Source organism: Microcaecilia unicolor, chromosome 1, assembly GCF_901765095.1.
Source record: "Microcaecilia unicolor chromosome 1, aMicUni1.1, whole genome shotgun sequence".
In the NCBI taxonomy this organism is placed as follows: Eukaryota; Metazoa; Chordata; class Amphibia; order Gymnophiona; family Siphonopidae; genus Microcaecilia; species Microcaecilia unicolor.
The window spans coordinates 369,410,108-369,434,251 of NC_044031.1; the positions used below are offsets into that span (position 1 = coordinate 369,410,108).

The following is a 24,144-nucleotide window of genomic DNA, read 5'->3' on the forward strand; positions in this document are numbered from 1 at the left end:
GGAACACGTGTTAAAAAGCTGTGCAATATGGACAAGGGGTGGGATGCTGCTGAGAAGGGGTTAAAAGAAAAGAAATAAGGATGCAGGATTGGCAGGGGTATACAGAAAGGCAATGTTAGGGGATAGGGGTAAAAAGAGGGGGAATGCTGGGTAGGAGGTTGCGATATAGAAAGGTGATAGTGGTCAGAGAAAGGCAGCAGGTAGGCAGGGTGAAAGGAAATGCTGAACAAGGTACAGAGGAGTAAGGAGAAATGCTGGGCTGGGGATGTGAGGAGAAAGGAGGAATAAAGGGCAGAGTGTGGTAGTAAATTCTGGACATGGAGCAGGCCAGATTACTAGGCACCGACTTGCAAACCCTGTTTCTCTTCCATTGCTGCCTTTTCAGCCTCAGTCATTGAAAAAGTCTTGTTATCCAGGGAATGCACCTCCATTCACCATTTTGGATCCCTGTACTGGTCATGTATTTATGGTGTATCTTATCTGTCTATCAAGTGTAGAGCTTTCAAAGGTTCTGTCTTTTCTTAGGTGGCAGAGACCTCTTTTGATTCTGTAAAAGTATGGTGTTGTGACCTTTTTGTACCACTCCAAGTCCAGAATATACTGGGTAGTAGAATTTTGTTTGCAAAGAATATGCATGAGATCTGTTTGCATACAATGGAGACACTCAGTGGCGTACTAAGGGGGGGGGGGGGGTGCAGGGGGGGGTGCAGTGGGGGCGGTCCGCCCTAGGTGCACACCGCTGGGGGGGGGCGCCGCGCGTCTGTCAGCAACGCTCGTTCTCTGCTCCCTCTGGCCCCGGAACAGGTTATTTCCTGTAACGGGGCAGAGGGAGCAGGGAACGAGCATTGCTGACAGACGTGCGCCACCCCCCCCCAGCAGGTAAAGATGCACCGGGGGGTGTCGTTTCGCTGGGGGTAGCTGCCCCTTTCACGTCCCCTGTCCCGCCCCTTCCATGCCCTCACCTCCCCCCTGTCATCTCTCTCCTCCCCCCTCCCCTCCCCTTACTCTGCTATCCCTGGTGGTCTAGAGGTACCTCTTCGGGGCAGGAAAGAGCCCCCTCTTTCCTGCCTGGAGCTGCTAGCTGCCCTGCATCCTCCTGTCCTGGTGAGTCCGGCTCTCGGCGTTTCAAAATGGCCGCCGAGAGTTGAAGTCTCGCGAGGCTGCTTCAACTCTCGGCGGCCATTTTGAAATGCCGAGAGCCGGACTCACCACAGGACAGGATGCAGGGCAGTTAGCAGCTCCAGGCAGTAAACAGGGGGCTCTTTCCTGCCCCGAAGAGGTACCTCTAGACCACCAGGGATAGCAGAGTAAGGGGAGGGGGGATAGTCGCGTTTCGCCGGAGGGGGTCGCGCTGCACCCGGGGGGGCAGGGGGCGCATCGGCGATCCGCCCTGGGTGTCAGGCCCCGAGGAACGCCACTAGAGACACTACATCCAAATAGATCTCATGCATATTCATTGGGGAAATCCTGCAAACCAAATGGGCTGTGACCCTTGAGGACCGAGGTTGCCCGCCCCTGCTGTAGGGTTACCACCAACTGAACAGGCTTTTCCAGTCCTGGTTCTGCCTTGTTGCATGTGTGGATTTACAGCTCTCATTTTCTTAGGGAACAGAAAACATCCACACAAATCCATGTACATTCCAGGGAAAATTCAGGACATGATCAACCCATTCAGTCAGCCAGACGTTTAGTAACAACCCTACCATTCTTTAAAAACAGTGGAGCTCTGATTTAAAGGTTCACTTGATGACTAACATTATTGTTCCTGTCTACCTCTAAGTGTCAGGCTTCTGATATATATATATATATATATATATATATATATATATATATATATATAAAATTCTGAGAAAGCTATCCTAAAAAAAAAAAAAAACCAAGGAGACAGTGTAGAAAATCTCCATTTTGATCTGAACATGATTTAACCCATTTTAGAAAAATAAACAAAATTGCAAGGTTGCCAATCTAATCATCTCATCTACCCGCAACCTCGGAGTCATCTTCGACTCCTCCCTCTCCTTCTTTGCGCATATCCAGCAGATAGCCAAGACCTGTCACTTCTTCCTCTATAACATTAGCAAAATTCGCCCTTTCCTCTCCGAGCACACCACCCGAACTCTCATCCACTCTCTCATTACCTCTCGCCTTGACTACTGCAACCTACTCCTCACTGGCCTCCCACTTAGCCATCTATCCCCCCTTCAGTCCGTTCAGAACTCTGCTGCACATCTTATCTTCCGCCTGGACCGATATACTCATATCACCCCTCTCCTCAAGTCACTGCACTGGCTTCCGATTAGGTACTGCATACAGTTCAAGCTTCTCCTACTAACCTACAAATGCACTCGATCTGCAGCCCCTCCCTACCTCTCTACCCTAATCTCCCCCTACGTTCCTAACCGTAACCTCCGCTCTCAAGACAAATCCCTCCTTTCAGTACCCTTCTCCACCCTTTCTGCCTTACTTCACCCCAAGCTTGGAATACAAGGCCCTGAGCCCATTCGTCAGGCCCCCTCCCTGCCCATCTTCAAATCCTTGCTCAAAGCCCACCTCACCTCTTCAATGTCGCCTTCAGCACCTAACCACCATACCTCTATTCAGGAAATCTAGACTGCCCCAACTTGACATTTCATCCTTTAGATTGTAAACTCCATTGAGCAGGGACTGTCCTTCTTTGTTAAACTGTACAGCACTTCGTAATCCTAGTAGCGCTCTAGAAATGTTAAGTAGTAGTAGTATCTGATCCTGGTCATAGCTCCTTTATGACAACTATGTGGCATTTGCTCTTTCTGGCTATTCTCTCAATCTTAGATGTAGACACTGGGCAGTGCCTGCAGAGGGCAGTGGAAAAGAGAAAACTGCTCTGCACTCTATTTTGAAACCATCTCATTCATAATAAAATGAAACAGAAATAAAAGACATGGAGATTTGGGGAGGGGGAGGGTACATTAACCATATAAACTGCCAGGTTAAATTTTAACCAGCTAAATATACAGTTCAGGGGGGGCAGGGGAGATGTATGACAGCAGCAAGCTTATAATTTTATCAGATGTTCAGTTAAATGTAACTGCTTGTCACAGGACTCTGTGCTTGCTCTTGTATTTTTTTGGGGGGGGGAGTTAAAGGTGCAGTAAATGTTCAGCATGTATCTACCTTGATTTACCAAGAAAGTCAGCAATTGGTGGTAGGCCCTCTCTGCTGCCCATTGGCTGAGCCACAGTCACCGTGCTTAACTCCATGCACTATGAATAATACACCCCCACACAGCCCCCTCCCACAGAGCCACACAATTTCTGTTACCCTGCTGAGTCTCATTCTTCCATATCTCTTCCCATAAAGAATCCGACTCCCCCCCACCCCACACACACACAGCTGAGTTTTTAAATAGAGGAAGGACACATGAACCATTGTGTCAATGTAAGTGCATATTTTTCAACTTGCTGAATAAATGAGTACTGTAATATTGAGAAGAGGAGGAGTTATGATTGCTTCTGTTACTGTACAGGGAATCTGGATTTACAGCTAACCCACAGAAGCCATTACATTTTATATATCGCAGAGGTGAAACAGATGAATTAAAGGTGTTTGGCACTACACCTGTATGTACCATATTCAGCATACACATGTGAAAAGTATTGTGTAAGAAAAGATATCACATTTGCTCAGATATGCTCAAGTTGAGAAGGGAGTGAGTCCATGGGAAATTCCCTAGTTATGTTTGTAAATTCAGGGCATGTTTCAAATACTGCATAGGGTCACGTATCTGTAAACGATGTGGGCTATCAGTTTAAAAGTCAAAATATGTCCACCTGACCAATCTTTTCCATTAAAGAAATCCCCAAGGTTTTTTTTTTAGATGCATTTTCCTCAAGCTATAGCAGCTGTTGCGAAAGATCAATCCATCTGTCTGGTTGTCCATCCATCAGTATGTACAAGTTTCTTCATGCTTCTACAAACAATCTACGCATTTTGTTGGGAGTAGATATCAGCTGGCTGGAAGGAAGTCAGGCCCCTCCATCTAAAAATGAGTAGGCATTAAGAGAAAGTTTGGGGACACAAAAAATGAATAACACCTATGGTAGTCAATTTTTGCTTCGCCAACACAAGTCCACCAGTGGGGACTCAATTGCCAACGGCAGAAGAGAAAAATTGCAGCCCCGGTGAAGATATATGCTGTCTGCCAGTAGGGATTCAACACATAGCGAGAGGAAGACTGGAAACGCTATAGATATAGCAGGAATGAAGGAGCCTACCCAGCGCATAAATAAAATTATAAGATGTTGGGGAGATGGAAGGTAGGGAAAGGAGATTAAAGAGGGACGGTACAGAGCTCAGGAGGGATCAGGTGGGGGTAGAATGAAGCAAAGAGGAGATAATGTGAGGCGGAGGCTGGAAGGAAGAGGGAGAGAGTGGGAGGGGTATAGAAGGGTGAGGAGAGTACAAGAGAGAGGGAGTAGTTGGTAGGGGGGAATGTTTATATGTCAAGAGGGAGAAACATATACTGCCTGCTACATACCCCTATCTCACCATTCTCCAAGTCATCTCCACAGATACATGTCTACACTATCCAGATAGGCACAAATATATACACCATACCACACACACTGTACAACCCTTCCAATACATTTAGCCATACTGGCCCACCAGCTTACCGAGCACATTCCACCACACCTCTTCTCACTGAGTCCCCCACAAAAACACGAGTTTACAAATGAGGAAGAGGAAATGTACCACTGTCACTATGAATGTGCACTTTTCAACTTGCGAATCATAAATTTTAAAGTTTTTTTTAAATTTTCATTTTGAGATAGTATATAATTCTCTCACAATCCAAAGGAAACACATAACCATTCAATTCCCTCCCAAAGGAGGTACCAGAAGAAAAAAAGAGTCTACAATATGGGAGGGGGTGAGAAATTCAGGGAAAACACAGGGGCCCTTTTACTAAGCCGCGTAGGCGCCTACACGCGCCAATTATGAACTACCACCCAGTTATCATGTGGCCCGGATGGTAATTTCATTTTTTACGCGTGCCGGAAAATTTCCAGCATGCAGCATTGTGGTAATCGGCATTGTACGCGCGCTGACGATTACCACCCAGTCAAGGCGTGAGACCTTACTACTAAGTCAATGGGTGGCAGTAAGGTCTCAGGCCCAACATGGACGTGCGCCAATTTTCATGTTGCCGTACGTCCATTTTCAGCTTAAAAAAAGGCTTTTTTTGCAGGTGCGCATAAAAATGAACTTGCGCGAGACCACTACACGCGTCTACACCAGCGCAGGCCACTTTCTGGCACACCTTAGTAAAAGTACCCCACAATAAGAAATTCTAAGAAGAAGTCTTAAACATAATGAGACTGGATCAATACCATAGAACTCTACATACTCCGATCAACCAAACAATATCTACTATTTACTATGCTCCTGCAAGAATTTTTCCAGTTATGAATAGAAATCAAACAAAATAAAACATGGAAAAGAAAATAAGATGATACCTTTTTTATTGGACATAACTTAATACATTTCTTGATTAGCTTTCGAAGGTTGCCCTTCTTCCTCAGATCGGAAATAAGCAAATGTGCTAGCTGACAGTGTATATAAGTGAAAACATTCAAGCATTACTATGACAGTCTGACAGGGTGGGAGGAGGGGGGTGGGTAGGAAGTATGCATGGGGACATCAAAGCATATCATTGATATTCTAACAGGGTGGGTGTGGATAGGTGAGAGGAGGGTGATCAACAGAGACATACAGCTTTATGGTTTATAATGGGCTAGGAACCCCAGATCCTTGTTAAGTCCTTTCTGTTGGGTGTTAAAATATTCAATCATTCTGACTTCAAAGGTCTTACGTTCTTGTATGGTTTTAAAGTTACCTTTGAGGATTCTCACTGTGAAGTCACTGGTACAGTGTCCTGGTCCTGTAAAATGTTGACCAACAGGCATGGGAACCCTGCTGGCACCAGTATTGTTCATATGATGTCTATGTAAATTGAATCTTGTCTTAAGCATCTGGCCTGTTTCTCCAATATAGCATCCTTCGTTACATTTTTTACACTGAATGATATATACCACATTGGAAGATGAGCAAGTGAAAGATCCCTTTATGTTGAATATCTTTCCTTTGTGGATGACTTTGGGGTCCTGTGAAATATTTTGGCATAGTTTGCAGCTGGATAAATTACAGGGAAGTGTGCCCTTCTGTTCCTTTTCAGTCTGTGAAGGAAGTTTACTTCTGATTAGCTTGTGTTTTAAATTGGGTGGCTGTCGGAAGGCCAGTACTGGTGGGGATGGGAATATCTCTTTCAGTAATTCATCCTCCTGGAGTATAGGTTGTAGATCTCTTATGATTTTCCTCAGTTTTTCCAGCTCTGGATTGTATGTCACTACAAGCGGGATTCTGTCTGTGGATTTTTTTCTTTTTGTACTGTAGCAGATTCTCCCTGGGTGTTTTGAGGGAGGAGGCAATATTCTTGGAGATTATTTTGGGGTTGTAGCCCTTCTGTTTGAAGGATTCAGTCAGGCTTTTAAGGTGTCTGTCTCTGTCCCCTGGGTCAGAGCAGATACGGTGGTATCTTGTGGCATGGCTGTAAATGATGGATCTTTTTGTATGTGAAGGATGGAAGCTGGAGTTGTGGAGGTAGCTGCATCTGTCTGTGGGTTTCTTGTATATAGATGTTTGTATACAGCCATCACTGATTGAGACCGTGGTGTCCAAAAAATTGACTTTTTCTGGGGAGTAGTCAATTTTGAATCTGATTGTAGGATGGCATGTATTGAATGCAGAATAAAATTGTTTCAGAGTTTCTTCACCCTCCGTCCAAATCATAAAAATGTCATCGATGTACCGGTAGTATTTTAGAGGTTTGGTCTGGTGTGTATTCAGAAATGTCTCTTCCAGCTCAGCTCAGCCATAATCCAGCTCAGCCATAATCTCCAAGAATATTGCCTCCTCCCTCAAAACACCCAGGGAGAATCTGCTACAGTACAAAAAGAAAAAATCCACAGACAGAATCCCGCTTGTAGTGACATACAATCCAGAGCTGGAAAAACTGAGGAAAATCATAAGAGATCTACAACCTATACTCCAGGAGGATGAATTACTGAAAGAGATATTCCCATCCCCACCAGTACTGGCCTTCCGACAGCCACCCAATTTAAAACACAAGCTAATCAGAAGTAAACTTCCTTCACAGACTGAAAAGGAACAGAAGGGCACACTTCCCTGTAATTTATCCAGTTACAAACTATGCCAAAATATTTCACAGGACCCCAAAGTCATCCACAAAGGAAAGATATTCAACATAAAGGGATCTTTCACTTGCTCATCTTCCAATGTGGTATATATCATTCCGTGTAAAAAAAATGTAACGAAGGATGCTATATTGGAGAAACAGGCCAGATGCTTAAGACAAGATTCAATTTACATTGACATCATATGAACAATACTGGTGCCAGCAGGGTTCCCACGCCTGTTGGTCAACATTTTACAGGACCAGGACACTGTACCAGTGACTTCACAGTGAGAATCCTCAAAGGTAACTTTAAAACCATACAAGAACGTAAGACCTTTGAAGTCAGAATGATTGAATATTTTAACACCCAACAGAAAGGACTTAACAAGGATCTGGGGTTCCTAGCCCATTATAAACCATAAAGCTGTATGTCTCTGTTGATCACCCTCCCCTCACCTATCCACACCCACCCTGTTAGAATATCAATGATATGCTTTGATGTCCCCATGCATACTTCCTACCCACCCCCCTCCTCCCACCCTGTCAGACTGTCATAGTAATGCTTGAATGTTTTCACTTATATACACTGTCAGCTAGCACATTTGCTTATTTCCGATCTGAGGAAGAAGGGCAACCTTCGAAAGCTAATCAAGAAATGTATTAAGTTATGTCCAATAAAAAAGGTATCATCTTATTTTCTTTTCCATGTTTTATTTTGTTTGATTTCTATTGATAACCTTAAGAGTGGACTAACACGGCTACCACACTCCTCCAGTTACGAAGAATCATAAAATATATATTGAGTTCCCTGCAGTGTAACACTAACACTTACAGGGAAATCATAGAAGAAATGAAGCACCTAGAGCTAAAAAAGCTTTCCTTGCCAATTGAGTGTTTCGGGACACATCTGGAAACATCTGTATGGTTTTCCTGCAAAAGAGCATGTATTTCTTTTTAAAGTAAACTCTTAATACTGCACATTTGTCCCTTCATGTAAAAAGGTTATCAGGAGGGTGACCCTGGTAGCAATGAAATCTGCAGAATCTTCCAAAAATGCAGTCACATCTATACTGTCTGCTGGACTCAAAACTGCTTGATCATCCTCCTGACCTTCTCAGGAAACCTATAGATGTATAACAGCAGTTAACTAAAAACAAATCCTCGGAATTTGGAAAACCAAGTACCTCCTTAAAATATTTCTTTGCTACCTTGGGCCACATGTTCTGGCACTGTTCTTAAGTGGTTGCATTTTGGAAGGCAATTCTACAAGCCCTGGAAAGATACTGGAGTTGTACTGTGCATTATGACCATTTAATTCTCTTTGGCATATATGTTTATAAAGATCCAGTGCCACAGGGTTTTAAGCAATTTATCTGCCTGTCAATGCTTTTTAGCTTAAAGCTGATACTGCTCTGCTGGATGCAGGATTTGGGACCTACGCTATAACGGTGGCATACTCAGCTTATTATGCAAAAGAGATTGGAACATCAAGCGGTACAAAAATTAAAATCCTGCTGGTCGTCACTTTCAGGAGACCTGGGAGTGTTTCTGGCATTTCCTAGTACTTTATTTCTGAATATTTTCCTCTTTTTATAGGTAGGCATGTTACAAATACAGGGGCCCTTTTACTAAGTTTCGTAGGCACCTACGTGCGCCCAACACGCGTCAATCTTGAGTTACTGCTCGGCTACTTTCATTTTTGACACGCGTCTGATACGATATTGTCTGGCATGCGGGCGGGAAACGGTATTTTACGTGCATAGACCATTACCACCTGGATACCACGTGAGACCTTACTGCTAGGTCAATGGCTGGTGGTAAGGTCTCAGACCCAAAATGGACGCGCGGAAATTTTCATTTTGCCGCACGTCCATTTTCGGCAAAAATTTTTTTAAAAAGGCATTTTTTTACAGGAGCCCTGAAAAATGATTCTGTGCGTGCCCAAAACATGCGTCTACACTACCACAGGCTATTTTTCAGCACGCCTTCGTAAAAGGGCCCCATAGATTACCTCTTAAAATGACATCTTTTACTATAGTTGCAAAAACAAGCATATAAAATACACAATATTACTGAATATCTGTAATGAAACCTAAGCATGCATTCTACAGTTCAGACAGGCAGCCCCTGCCTAGCAGGTAAAACCCTGCAAATGATCCTCCTGTACCTGTGCTAGTCCGGTAGGTGGCTGAGTGTGCTGGCTGAAGAGGGTCTCCTTGGCTTTGGCTGAGATTCCTCATAGGGGGCTTCTGATACACTCTGTCTTCATAAATGGGGCCTATGTGGTGCTCTGGAGACTGTAGGGATCGTAGCTCTGAGCCAAGGTGGCTGTGCTGGCTGCTATAAGATGCTCGAGACCCAGCTGCAAAGTCAAAAAGGAAATTAATGGGGGAGGGAAAAAACCCACAAGAGAACTTTACATCTAAAAGACTTTGTGAAAGTATCCTTTTTGTTTTGTTTTTCCTAACAAAATTAACCCCAACATCCAAATTTGATGAAAACATTAAATGGCAACCTAGATCACAGTTACTCAACTTATCAGTATCACCCAGCTGTCTGCTATTGCTTTTGAAACCTGATTTCCATGCAACTAAGATGATTTCTCACACATACAGACAACCAAAACACTGCAGCTTCTGTCATGGAACCACAAAAAGGATGAGTCTATCAGGGATAGGACAGGAAAACATCCAGAAAGGGCTCAATCAGGTCTCCAATTCTGAAATCCCAAATGCCAGCAGCAGTAGGCGCAGTGTGTCGTCAAAGGGCTTCCTACAAAGACAACAGCTTGCTAATCAAGGGTGTCAGATTTTTTAAAATTTATTTTACTGGCTTCAGATTTACTGTTAGGATACAAAGGTCCCTGGCTTACCATTCACTTTCTGAGTTGTTTCTACCACTAGAGGTGCACATATTAAACATACCTCCAGGAAATATTCTTAGTTTAAAAGGCAAAGGGCACAGTGGAAGACAAGGACAAAATATATAATTTACCTACTTCCTTGTGTGAGGAAGAATGCATTTCTATTACTATTACATTGCCTTAAAAAGCTATTTCTTATTCTTAAACTCTTTAGATGGCGGCATCTCCACTTAATCTTTATGCTCTATTACACTTTTCACACATCTTGCATGCCCACAGAATACCTATTCTCATTCAGTCCACGCTTCACTCAGTATTTAATGTGGAGTGCACTAGAAACCCCCACAGAATGCACAACAAATTTGACTCCATCACTCAATTTTTACACTGGTTTGGACTTGAGGAATGAAAAATACATCCTTCTATGAAGTCCCTGCCAATACGAGGTAAACTTTCCTAAAGTGTGCAAATTAACCTGCCTCGCAAACCAAATGCATTCGTTTTTATGCTACAATGCAAAAAAATAAAAGACATACACAAAAGACGAATTAGATAATAGACTTCACAGTGATCAAAGTTGGAGAAATTATACTTTTCTATTAAAAGAAATTTGAGCTACAAGAATTTATGTAACTGTCTTACAAGAAAATATGTATACATATTTTTTTAAGACCAACAGTGGAAACTGCATATGACAAGCCACTGCTGCAGTATCATAGACAAATTGATCTCTTCCTTTATCATTCTTCTTGCATGAAGAATTTATCTTGAAAAGGAGCAGGGTACTGATGTGTGTTTCTTGTAGCTACACAATAAGAATTTATAAAAAAAATTGATATCATCATGGAATTCAGCAAAAGATTGCAATACACGATTCTCATAGCAGAGAAGCATTAAAGTAACTTTTCTCAGCTATTTATTCTTTTGTACATATCCCATCTCCAGCAGCCCAGACACTCTGGGATTCTGTCCCAGTACCAGATAGAAAGAGAACGAAAAAATGTGAAAAGTGCACACTTGCAGTGTGATACAAGGATAAGAAGACAGCACAACTTAGAGGAGACCAAGGACTGTAAATACTTTGAATCTTTTGCAGCTACTTTTGTTTTTATAGACAATTTGTCTCATCATTTTCACATCCTTGTTACTGTATACTACTACTACTAACCATTTCTATAGTGCTAGTAGACATATGCAGTGCTGTACACATCACACGCAGGTACTTTCTTAGTCCACAGAGGGCTCACAATCTAAGTTTTTGTACCTGGGACAATATAGGGTTAATCAGTTGCAGTGGGAATGAACCCTTTTCACCAAGCCCACTGCATTAACCATTAGACTACTTACTCCTCCTATCCCAGAACCTTTCCATTTCCAAAAGTTAGCAATTTCACTTTTGAGCGCTTTCACAACTTGGGGGTGGAGTATATACCATCTGATGCTGATGATTTCTTACTTTTTAGTTTGTCAATTTGCTCTATTAAATCATCTGGATTCAACTGATTTGCTTTGGTTGCTTAGAGTGGTGTGGTAGCCGTGTTAGTCCACTTTTAAAGGCAATCAATAGAAATCAAACAAAAAAAACATGGAAAAGAAAATAAGATGATACCTTTTTTATTGGACATAACTTAATACATTTCTTGATTAGCTTTCGAAGGTTGCCCTTCTTCTTGGCTTATTTCCGATCTGACGGAGAAGGGCAACCTTCGAAAGCTAATCAAGAAATGTATTAAGTTATGTCCAATAAAAAAGGTATCATCTTATTTTCTTTTCCATGTTTTTTTTGTTTGATTTCTATTGATTGCCTTTGGTTGCTTCAAATCATCATCATTAAGGAAGGTTTCAGGTATGGCTATGACGTCAACATCCTCCTCACTCAAGACCAAAGCAAAGATTTTACCCCCTGATATAACACCATGGTCTGTAATGACTTCCAAGTTTATTTCAATCTTGCTGTCCTACAAATCATAACAATTCTGACCATGGTGTTTAAATTTATATCTCAATACCAACGTTGAAAATCTGGGTAAAAGGCAACTTCCAGAATATATCCAGGTACCAGCAATATTCAGAGCCAGAATCAGACAGCTTGTGCTGTCCTGTCTTACCTCGGTAGTTATCAAATACCGGCACTGAATATCAGTAGTTTCAAAATAACTACTCCCCTTTGGTTTTCATCACTATTTTTCATCTCACCATTAAGCCACACCAGCAGTCATCTGGCATTCTTTCAAATGTCTGTACACTTTCCAACCCAACAGCAGTTCTAATCTAATATGGAATTTATTTGCCATGCAAATCCCAACTAGTAGTTTTAGGCAGCTTACAGCATAAGAAGCTCAGGTAATATATATGGGGAATTATATCACATATAGAGGCATATTTTCAAAGCACTTTGGGAGGCTAAGTTCCATAGGTTTCTATGGAACTTTGGGAGGCTAAGTGCTTTGAAAATGAGCCCCATAATGGATCAACAAATGATATATTAAAACTTACAAAAATAGCATTAAAATTATATAAAAAAACTCTTAAAACATCAAATAAAAACGTTTTCAGTTTCCTTCGAAACTGAAGATAGTTTGAGCTCATTTCTAATACATTGGGGTAGATCATTCCATGTAATGATGGCATGGTAAGTAAACATCAAACCTAGTTGACACTTGTAAAGTAATCTTTTAACAGTAGGCAGAATTATACATAAGGGCTTGGGAACATCAGTCTGTCAGAAGGCAAAATAGATCTCCTATAATTTTACAGAATATGACCAAATTTTGCATTGGGGGGAGGGGGGGACCAATGAAAAAACATAACAAGTTTGCAAAAGGGCCAGACTGAACCAGGGGTTTCAGGAAAATAAGCTTCCCCAAAAAATGACCCAATGCATTTCTATGAGACAAGCACTTCCAGCTTCTGCAACATGTGAACTGATAGCAAACAATAGCATATTACCTCTCTACTTTTTTCTACTCTCCAGATCACAAACACAAAAGCAAAGCATACACACGTAGGGGTAGCACCCACACAGCACTACATAGCACTATATAACACTATTATATAGCATTACAATATATGGCCCCACAATACTGAGTCTGGCTAATTAAAACATCCTTGCAAGAGCCAACTGCACTACAGACTATAGACACGGTATAAGGTCATAATGACTTGGCATGATTTTGCCAAGGTCTGCAGGAAATTCCCCTGCCAACTTGATACAATAGGTGGGCAATTGTGACAACATCTGCATATTGTTTATTGAACCAATGATTCTTGGTCAAGCTGATCCTCCAGAATGACATAAAAGGAACAATATTATGGTTCTTCAAATCATAACATCTGAAACAACAAGAATGTTGTGATTACCTTTGGGACAGTTTTCTCACCCAAGAACTGTATATAAGAAGCCTCTTGGGAAGCAAGAGGTTATCTGGAGAAGTTATCTGAAGATCTGTGGGTTTGAGGATCTGCTGAAGCTATTTTTATAAGCTATCAGATGACATTTTGGCTTTTTCACAATTGATTAGGCTTATCTCCATATTGCTTTAATATGTGTATAAATATGTTGTGACCCCTGAGGAAGGCATACTACCGAAACATGGACTGTGTTGGGTCTGAATGGTGTATGGGACTTTCAGTGGAGAATAAAATTTATTGAAGATATTGGACTTCTGGCAGTTTCTTGGAACTTCATCCACTTTTTGGCTGCCTCAAGCTCACTCAACCTGTTGCTGCCAAATTTATTTTATACGTCACCACTCAAATTTCCCTGTCCCCTGTCTTTCTAAGCCAGAGATACCAAATACATATACAGAAATGTCACAGCTAAACATACATATATGCACACATGCAGAGGGTTTGAAAAGAATTCTGTGAGCTATATGCCATAGGCTTTCCCCACTTGTTAACACTTGAAACACACCTAAGCTTCTAAAATGGTATTTTTAAATACTGTCCACGTCTCATGCAAACTTTTGACCCTGGCAATCCATCTTTTCACATAGTAGTTCTACATGTGTAATCTATTTTTATAAGACCCATTCCTCCTTCAGCTATTGAAATGTACAGTTATAGAATACACCAGTGGTTCCCAAACCTGGTCCTGGAGGCACCCCAGCCAGTCAGGCTTTCAGGTTATCCACAATGAATATTAAGAGAGATCTGCATGAGGTGAAGGCAGTATATGCAAATCTCTCTCATGAATATTCATTGTGGATATCCTGAAAACATGACTGGCTGGGGTGCCTCCAGGACCAGGTTTGGGAATCACTGGCATACACTGATTTTTATAAACAGTCATGGGCATGAAGGAGTTCTTGTTCATGCATCCAGCTTTTCAATATCTTTATGAAGTCAATCTACAATTCTAAAGCTGCATGAGAGTATGGGAATTGCAAGTTGATTGATGGCTTCTGTCTTATTCTGTGCTAAGAAAGCACTTTTCAATATCAGTTTTTGTCTGCTATAATATTCTTTGCTGATCTTTGCTCTCAGTAATCTAAGCAGGCTTGTCTGTGTGAGAGACTCAGTGGAGAAGGAAGGTTTGCTAATTTATTTATTGAGCTCGATAATCTGCATTTTTCCCCAAAGCAACCAAAAGTAAAGAACAATTAAAACAATGTTTATATTTATTTGCAAGCATCACAGTGGTTTACAATAACAATCTTTTAAGTTTCATCTCAAAATGGAAAACTGCCCGGAAAGCTTACTATAGACAAACTACTATCTATGCCTGAAAACCAGGAAGCCCAAGCCCTGGCCAAAGGCCCAACCAAAAAATGCAGACTTGCCACTAAATGAAAAAAAAAAAAAAACAGCCAGATTAGTCTACAAGGTTAAGAGATTCTAAAGTGCAGCCCCTTTGCTTTTAAAGTTACACTGGCTCCCAATCAAAGCCAAAATAAGATTCAAACTATGTACATTTGTTTTCAAAACTCTATATAGCTTAACCCCTGATTATATGCAACTTTTAATTGATTTTCCCCCTCACAACACTCTCCCTGGATCAAAAAATTATCTAACCCTCCACTATCCCTGAGAAGTTTCTGAGAAGTTCTGAGAGAAGAGGACATTTCTCTGGTAAGTGAACGCTACTTTGCTTTGTGCTTTGGGAACTTAAAGATTGGGGTTTAAAGGAGGAATTGTAGGTTAGTGTTAGGCAAAATTAAAAAGCAAAGTTCAACAGCTAACAGAAAACAGCTAATCTCCATAGTCTTTTCCACTTAGTTTTAAAAGCTTTGTACCATAGCATTAACAGATAGAATCTAACAGCCACTGCAGGATCTAATTTAGTATTCCCCCCACCCCTAGGACAACTCCTCATTTATAGTCAGTTATTGTAATTAGGGTAACAAGCAAGGAGTGCTCTTATAGAGTTTTAAATACATTTCATCACCATCTAAGAAGGAAATACTAAATAAATCATACAATATACTATATAAAGTAAAAGACACTTTTATATTAGGCTAATATCCTTAATACTGTAGCAAGTTTTAAATTATTGAAAAACTCAAAAACACTAAGATGGAGTCAGCAGTCCAGCAGCGAGAGGGGTGCTATCCAGTCTTTTGCATTGAGTGTCACATGTATGATTATCTCCCAGTTGGTGAGATGTCATATGTTTGCGCCCGATGCAAAGAGCTCCTAGCTCTTAGAGAACGTGTCCGTTCTCTTGAGGCTAGAGTAGCAGACTTGGTGGAGCTGAGGGAGACAGAGAGGTACATAGAGGAGACCTACAGGGATGTTGTAGAGAAGTCCCACCTCCAGTCTAGTAGCCCTTGTGCTACCTTGGAGGAGGGAGGTCTCCTAGAAGGAGAGCATCACCCTGGTGAAGTAGAAAGTACTCCTGTAGCCAGGACCTGCCCACCAGGGGATGTACTATCCTCTCGCACCGAGGATATGTCTCCAAGTGCTGCCCAGGAGGGAAAGGTTAGGACAGCTGTTGTAGTTGGTGATTCGATCATTAGGCATATAGATAGCTGGGTGGCTGGTGGACATGAGGATCGCCTGGTGACTTGCCTGCCTGGTGCGAAGGTGGCGGACCTCACGCGTCACCTAGATAGGATTTTAGATAGTGCTGAGGAGGAGTCCACTGTCCTGGTACATGTGGGTACCAATGACATAGGAAAATGTGGGAGAGAGGTTCTGGAAGCCAAATTTAGGCTCTTAGGTAGAAAGCTCAAATCCAGATCCTCTAGGGCAGCATTTTCTGAAATGCTACCTGTTCCACGTGCAGGGCCCAAGAGACAGGCAGAGCTCCAGAGTCTCAATGCGTGGATGAGACGATGGTGCAGGGAGGAGGGTTTTAGATTTGTTAGGAACTGGGCAACATTCTGGGGAAGGGGGAGCCTATTCCGAAAGGATGGGCTCCACCTTAACCAGGGTGGGACCAGGCTGCTGGCGTCGGCATTTAAAAAGGAGATAGAGCAGCTTTTAAACTAGAAATGGGGGAAGGCCGACAGTCGCTCAAAAGCGCATGGTTCGGGAAAAGGTATCTTGCAAAGATACCTCACAAACAGGGAAGATAGGGTTTCTGGATAGTGAGGTTGCACAACAGACCGTGGTAGACCAGGTGCCCTTAAATACAACTAAAGATCAGACAAAAGATGTCAAATCAATAGTGTCAGGTACTAAGCATCATGCAAATAAGAACAACAAACATACTCTGAAATGTCTATATGCAAATGCTAGGAGTCTAAGAAATAAGATGGGAGAGTTGGAATATATTGCACTAAACGAAAAATTGGATATAATAGGCATTACTGAGACCTGGTGGAAGGAGGATAACCAGTGGGACACTGTCATACCGGGGTACAAAGTATATCGTAGTGATAGGGTGGACCGGACTGGTGGAGGGGTAGCATTGTATATTAACGAGAGCCTTGACTCAGATAGATTACAAATTCAGCAGGACACAAATCACACCTTTGAATCATTGTGGGTTGAAATTCCATGTATAAAAGGGAAAAAAACGGTGATAGGAGTGTACTACCGTCCGCCTCGCCAGGATGAGCAGGTAGACACAGAAATGATAAAAGAAATCAGAGACGCGAACAAAATGGGCAATGTGATAATAATGGGTGACTTCAATTATCCAAATACAGACTGGGTAAATGTAACATCGGGACACGCTACAGAGATGCAATTCCTTGATGAAATCAAGGACAGCTTTATGGAGCAACTGGTGCAGGAGCCGACGAGAGAAGGAAAAATTCTAGACTTGGTCCTTAGTGGAGCGCATGATCTGGTGAGGGACGTTATGGTACTGGGGCTGCTTGATTAACAGTGACCATAATATGATCAGTTTTGATACCGACCTTGAAGTAACTGTACACAGAAAGTCAAATACGTTAGCGTTTAACTTTAAAAAAGGAGACTATGATAAAATGAGAAGAACGGTAAAAAAAAAAAAACTTAGGGGGGCAACTGAGAGAGTAAAAACTGTACAACAGGCGTGGACGCTGTTCAAAAATACCATCCTGGAGGCCAAGGCCATACATATTCCGCGAATTAGAAAAGAAAGACGGAACTCCAAAAGACAGCCGGCCTGGTTGAAAAGTGAGGTGAAGGAAGCTATTAGGGCTAAAAGAAACGCCTTCAGAAAATGGAAGAATGAACCGTCTGAAAATAACAAGAAGCAGCATAAGGAGTGTCAAAGCAAATGCAAGGCGCAGATAAAGAAGGCCAAGAGGGAGTATGAAAAAAAGACAGCATTAGAGGCAAAAAAACATAGTAAAAAATGTTTTCGGTATATTAAAAGCAGGAAGCCGGCAAAAGAATCGGTTGGGCCGCTGGATGACCGAGGGGTAAAAGGGGCGATCAAGGAAGACAAAGACGTAGCGGAGAGATTGAATGAATTCTTTGCTTCGGTCTTCACCGAGGAAGATTTGGGTGGGATACCGGTGTCGGAAATGGTATTTCAAGCGGACGAGTCGGACAAACTTACTGACTTCACGGTAAACCTGGAGGACGTAATGGGGCAGTTCGGCAAACTGAAGAGTAGCAAATCTCCTGGACCGGATGGTATTCATCCTAGAGTACTGATAGAACTGAAAAATGAGCTTGCGGAGCTACTGCTAGTGATATGCAACTTATCCTTAAAATCGAGCGTGGTACCGGAAGATTGGAGGGTGGCCAATGCAACGCCCATTTTTTAAAAAAGGCTCCAGGGGAGATCCGGGAAATTATAGACCGGTGAGTCTGACGTCGGTGCCGGGGAAAATGGTAGAGGCTATTATTAAAAACAAAATTACAGAGCACATCCGAGGACATGGATTACTGAGACCGAGTCAGCACGGCTTTTGTGTGGGGAAATCTTGCCTGACCAATTTACTTCAATTCTTTGAAGGAGTAAACAAACATATGGACAAAGGGGAGCCGGTTGATATTGTGTATCTGGATTTTCAAAAGGCCTTTGACAAGGTACCTCATGAAAGGCTACAGAGGAAATTGGAGGGTCATGGGATAGGAGGAAATGTCCTATTGTGGATTAAAAACTGGTTGAAGGATAGGAAACAGAGAGTGGGGTTAAATGGGCAGTATTCACAATGGAGAAGGGTAGTTAGTGGGGTTCCCCAGGGGTCTGTGCTAGGACCGCTGCTTTTTAATATATTTATAAATGATTTAGAGAAGGGAGTAACTAGCGAGGTAATTAAATTTGCTAATGACACAAAGTTATTCAAAGTCGTTAACTCGTGACAGGATTGTGAAAAATTACAAGAGGACCTTACGAGACTGGGAGACTGGGCGGCTAAATGGCAGATGACGTTTAATGTGAGCAAGTGCAAGGTGATGCATGTGGGAAAAAAGAACCCGAATTATAGCTACGTCATGCAAGGTTCCACGTTAGGAGTTACGGACCAAGAAAGGGATCTGGGTGTCGTCATCGATAACACACTGAAACCTTCTGCTCAGTGTGCTGCTGCGGCTAGGAAAATGAACAGAATGTTGGGTATTATTAGGAAAGGTATAGAAAACAGGTGTGAGGATGTTATAATGCCGTTGTATCGCTCCATGGTGCGACCGCACCTTGAGTATTGTGTTCAATTCTGGTCGCCGCATCTCAAGAAAGATATAGTAGAATTGGAAAAGGTGCAGCGAAGGGCAACTAAAATGATAGCGGGGATGGGACGACTTCCCTATGAAGAAAGACTAAGGAGGCTAGGGCTATTCAGCTTGGAGAAGAGACGGCTGAGGGGAGACATGATAGAGGTATTGTGAGAATCAGAGAAGCCACAGAGCCCAGAATGCAGGGGGGAAGAGAGAAAAGCCAGAGTGGAAAAACTACAGATCCCAGAATGCATTGCGGGAGGGGCGGAGGCAGGAGCGTAGAGAACACAGATTTCAGACTGCCTGGAAGAATAGGAGAGAGGAGGACAAACGAGTACCTGAGCCACATGAGAGGAAAGGAGAGGGGGCTGATTGGGAGATGGAATCAGCTGAGGAGAGGGTGGAACACCTGAGGGAGGGGGTGGAGAATGGGGGGATGGAATGGGAGGAGTTGGTGCAGGTAGGAGGAGAAGGGGTGGAAGAGGAAATGGAGGTGGGAGAGGAAGTGGCTGGAGAAGAAGAGTGACTTCTAGAGGAGCCCAAAAGTATCAGAAAAGAGTAATAGTCAGGAGAGATCCAGCGGGTGGTTGTCAAGAGGTAAAGTGTTGACAAGTGAGGGTGGTGGATCTTTAAAAGCCTGGCTAAGCTGTGCTGGGGAAAAAAGCCTAGCTAAGCTGAACGGTTTTGAGGCCTTGCTGAAGAGGGCGTTGTTGGGAAGCCTGGCTAGCAGAACTGTGTTTAAAGCCTGACTAGCTGAACTTTGGGGGAAGGCTGGGCTAGCCGAGCTGTGTTTGAAGCCGGGCTAGCGGAACTGTGTTTGAAGCCTGGCTAGCAGAACTGTGTTTAAAGCCTGACTAGCTGAACTTTGTGGGAAGGATGGGCTAGCCGAGCTGTGTTTGAAGCCTGGCTAGCAGAACTGTGTTTAAAGCCTGACTAGCTGAACTTTGTGGGAAGGCTGGGCTAGCCGAACTGTGTTTGAAGCCTGGCTAGCAGAACTGTGTTTAAAGTCTAACTAGCTGAACTTTGTTTAAAAGACCGGCCAGCTGAACTGTGTTGCATCGCCGTGCTAGCGGAACTGTGTGGCAGTGAGAGCGAACTGCACGGACGAGTGTGGAGTCGGAAGCAGACAGCACGGATAAGTGAGAGAGACAATTACACGGCCGGGAGGAGCGGCTGACAGTATATAAAATAATGAGTGGAGTGGAACAGGTGGATGTGAAGCGTCTGATCACGCTTTCCAAAAATACTAGGGCTAGGGGACATGCGATTAAACTACAGTGTAGTAAATTTAAAACAAATAGGAGAAATTTTTTCTTCACCCAACGTGTAATTAAACTCTGGAATTCATTGCCGGAAAATGTGGTGAAGGCGGTTAGCTTAGCAGAGTTTAAAAAGGGGTTGGACGGTTTCCTAAATGACAAGTCCATAAACCGCTACTAAACGGACTTGGAAAAATCCAAAATCCCAGGAATAACATGTATAGAACGTTTGTACGTTTGGGAAGCTTGCCAGGTGCCCTTGGCCTGGATTGGCCGCTGTCGTGGACAAGATGCTGGGCTCGAAGGACCCTTGGTCTTTTCCCAGTATGGCTACTACTACTACTACTATTTAGCATTTCTATGAAATGAAATGAGATTGAAGGGGGGCAGACTCAGGAAAGATGTCAGGAAGTATTTCTTCACGGAGAGGGTGGTGAACGCTTGGAATGCCCTCCCGCGGGAGGTGGTGGAGATGAAAACGGTAACGGAATTCAAGCATGCGTGGGACAGGCATAAAGGAATCCTGTGCAGAAGGAATGGATCCACAGAAGCTTAGCTGAAATTGGGTGGCGGGGGGAAGAGGGGTTGGTGGTTGAGAGGCTAGGATGGGGGAGGGCGGACTTATACGGGGTCTGTGCCGGAGCCGGTGATGGGAGGCGGGACTGGTGGTTGGGAGGCGGGAAATACTGCTGCACAGACTTATACGGTCTGTGCCCTGAAAAAGACAGGTACAAATCAAGGTAAGGTATACACATATGAGTTTATCGTGGGCAGACTAGATGGACCGTGCAGGTCTTTTTCTGCCGTCATCTACTATGTTACTATGTTACTATGTTATAGCGCTACAAGGCATACGCAGCGCTGCACAAACATAGAAGAAAGACAGTCCCTGCTCAAAGAGCTTACAATCTAATAGACAAAAAATAAATAAAGTAAGCAAATCAAATCAATTAATGTGAACGGGAAGGAAGAGAGGAGGGTAGGTGGAAGCGAGTGGTTACGAGTCAAAAGCAATGTTAAAGAGGTGGGCTTTCAGTCTAGATTTAAAGGTGGCCAAGGATGGGGCAAGACGTAGGGGCTCAGGAAGTTTATTCCAGGCGTAGGGTGCAGCGAGACAGAAGGCGCGAAGTCTGGAGTTGGCAGTAGTGGAGAAGGGAACAGATAAGAAGGATTTATCCATGGAGCGGAGTGCACGGGAAGGGGTGTAGGGAAGGATGAGTGTGGAGAGATACTGGGGAGCAGCAGAGTGAATACATTTATAGGTTAGTAGAAGAAGTTTGAACAGGATGCGAAAACGGATAGGGAGCCAATGAAGGGTCTTTAGGAGAGGGGTAGTATGAGTAAAGCGACCCTGGCGGAAGATGAGACGGGCAGCAGAGTTTTGAACCGACTGGAGAGGGGAGAGGTGACTAAGTGGGAGGCCAGCAAGAAGCAGATTGCAGTAGTCTAAACGAGAGGTGACAAGGGTGTGGATGAGGGTTTTGGTAGAGTGCTCGGAAAGAAAGGGGCGGATTTTACGAATGTTGTAAAGAAAGAAACGCCAGGTCTTGGTGGTCTGCTGGATATGAGCAGAGAAGGAGAGAGAAGAGTCAAAGATGACCCCAAGGTTTCGAGCTGAGGAGACAGGGAGAATGAGAGAGCCATCAACAGAAATAGAAAACGGGGGGAGCGGGGAGGTGGGTTTGGGGGGGAAAATGAGAAGCTCGGTTTTGGTCATATTTAATTTCAGGTGGCGTTGAGACATCCAGGCAGCAATGTCAGACAAGCACGCTGAAACTTTGGTTCGGATGCAAGGTGAGATATCAGGGGTAGAAAGGTAGATTTGGGAGTCATCAGCATAGAGATGGTAGGAAAAGCCATGGGATGAGATTAATGAACCAAGGGAAGAAGTGTAGATAGAAAAGAGGAGGGGACCAAGAACAGAACCCTGAGGTACGCCGACAGGCAGAGGGATAGAAGTAGAAGAGGATCCACCAGAGTGAACACTAAAGGTGCGGAGGGAGAGGTAGGAAGAGAACCAGGAAAGGACAGAGCCCTGGAATCCAAGTGGCATTACTTATGTACTTATGTACTTATCCCAGTTGCAAAAATGTGAGCTACAAGTCTATCTACAGTATGTCAGGATTCCCTGACACCTCTGTAGGAAATGGTGGAATTCCCTCCCGAAATTCATCAGATGGGAACCTAATTATTTGATATTCCAGAAATACCTTAAAGCGTCTCTGTTTAAGCAATTTCTCACGGATGATCATAATTAATTTATACCCCTGATTGTACAATTATTCCAATTTCTCAGTTCCACTCTAATTGTTATTATACATGGATGACTATAAATTCTTACCTTTTTGCATCTAGCATTCATTTACATATTACATAATGAGGTGTATTTTCAATGCACTTAGACTTACAAAGCTCTGTAGGTTACTATCAGCCTTATTTTCGAAAGTGATGGGCGCCCATATTTCGACCCAAATCGGGAGATGGGCGCCCATTACTACTACTACTATTTAGCATGCGCTGCATCTCGCAAAGGCGCCCAAATCGGTATAATCGAAAGCCGATTTTGGGCGTCTTCAACTGCAATCTGTCGCGGAAACGGGCAAAGTTGACGGGGGCGTGTTGGAGACGTGGTGAAGGTGGGACTGGGGCATGTTTATCGGGCAAGGAGAGATGGGCGCCTTCGGCCGATAATCGAAAAAAGAAAGGTGTTTTTAGCGCGAATTTGGGTCACTTTTTTGGACCCTTTTTTTTCACGAACAAGTCCCACAAAAGTGCCTTAAATGACCATATGACCACCGGAGGGAATCGGGGATGACCACCCCTGTCTCCCCCAATGGTCACTAACCCCCCCTGCCACCAAAAAAAAAAAAAAAGAACTTTAACAACTTTTTTTTCCAGCCTGTATGCCAGCCTCAAATGCCATACCCAGCTCCATCACAGCAGTATTGCAGGTCCCTGGAGCAGTTGTTAGTGGGTGCAGTGGACTTCACCCAGGTGGACCCAGGCCCACCCCCCCTACCTGTTACACTTGTACTGCTAAATGGAAGCGCTCCAAACCGCCCCCAAAACCCACTGTACCCACATGTAGGTGCCCCCCTTCAGCCATAAGGGTTATGGTAATGGTGTAGAGTTGTGGGCAGTGGGTTTTGGGGGGGGGGGGATTTGAGGGGCTCAGCACCCAAGGGATGGGAGCTATGGACTTGGGAGGTATTTTACTTTTTTTTTTATTGTTACAGGTGCCCCCTAGGGTGCCCGGTTGGTATCCTGGCATGTGAGGGGGACCAGTGCACTATGAATCCTGGCCCCTCCCATGACCAAATGCCTTGGATTTGTTCGTTTTTGAGCTGGGCGCCTTCGGTTTCAATTATCGTTGAAAAACGAAACATCCCAGCTCAAATCCACACAAATCCGATGCATTTGCCGGGCACAAACCGTATTATCGAAAAAAAAAGATGGGCGCCAATTTTTTTCCAAAATACGGTCTGTCCCGCCCCTTCACATACCCGTTCTCGGACATAGACGCCCATGGAGATGGGCGTTCGCGTTCGATTATGCCCCTCCACGGAACTTTGTAAGCTTAAGTGCTTTTAAAATACGCCTCTATGTAACTTTGTAAGTCAAAGTGCTTTGAAAATGAGCCCTACTGTAATACTCAGTCCTCATTTACTTTGCTACTACTACTTAATACTATCCCATATCACTTTTTGTCCTGTTAATTACAATAAGTTGTTAGCCACATTAAACCT

At 43.4% G+C, this 24,144-nt stretch overlaps 1 protein-coding gene across 1 annotated transcript in view; it reads right to left on the reverse strand.

Moving 5' to 3' along the window:
* Positions 1 to 24,144, reverse strand: part of CTNND2 (catenin delta 2) — a 1,428,722-nt gene that overhangs the window by 769,213 nt on the left and 635,365 nt on the right. Inside the window, exon 7 of the mRNA XM_030219657.1 lies at positions 9,402 to 9,596. Within this exon, the coding sequence (XP_030075517.1) occupies positions 9,402 to 9,596 (195 nt within the window). The remainder of the gene's footprint in view (positions 1 to 9,401; positions 9,597 to 24,144) is intronic.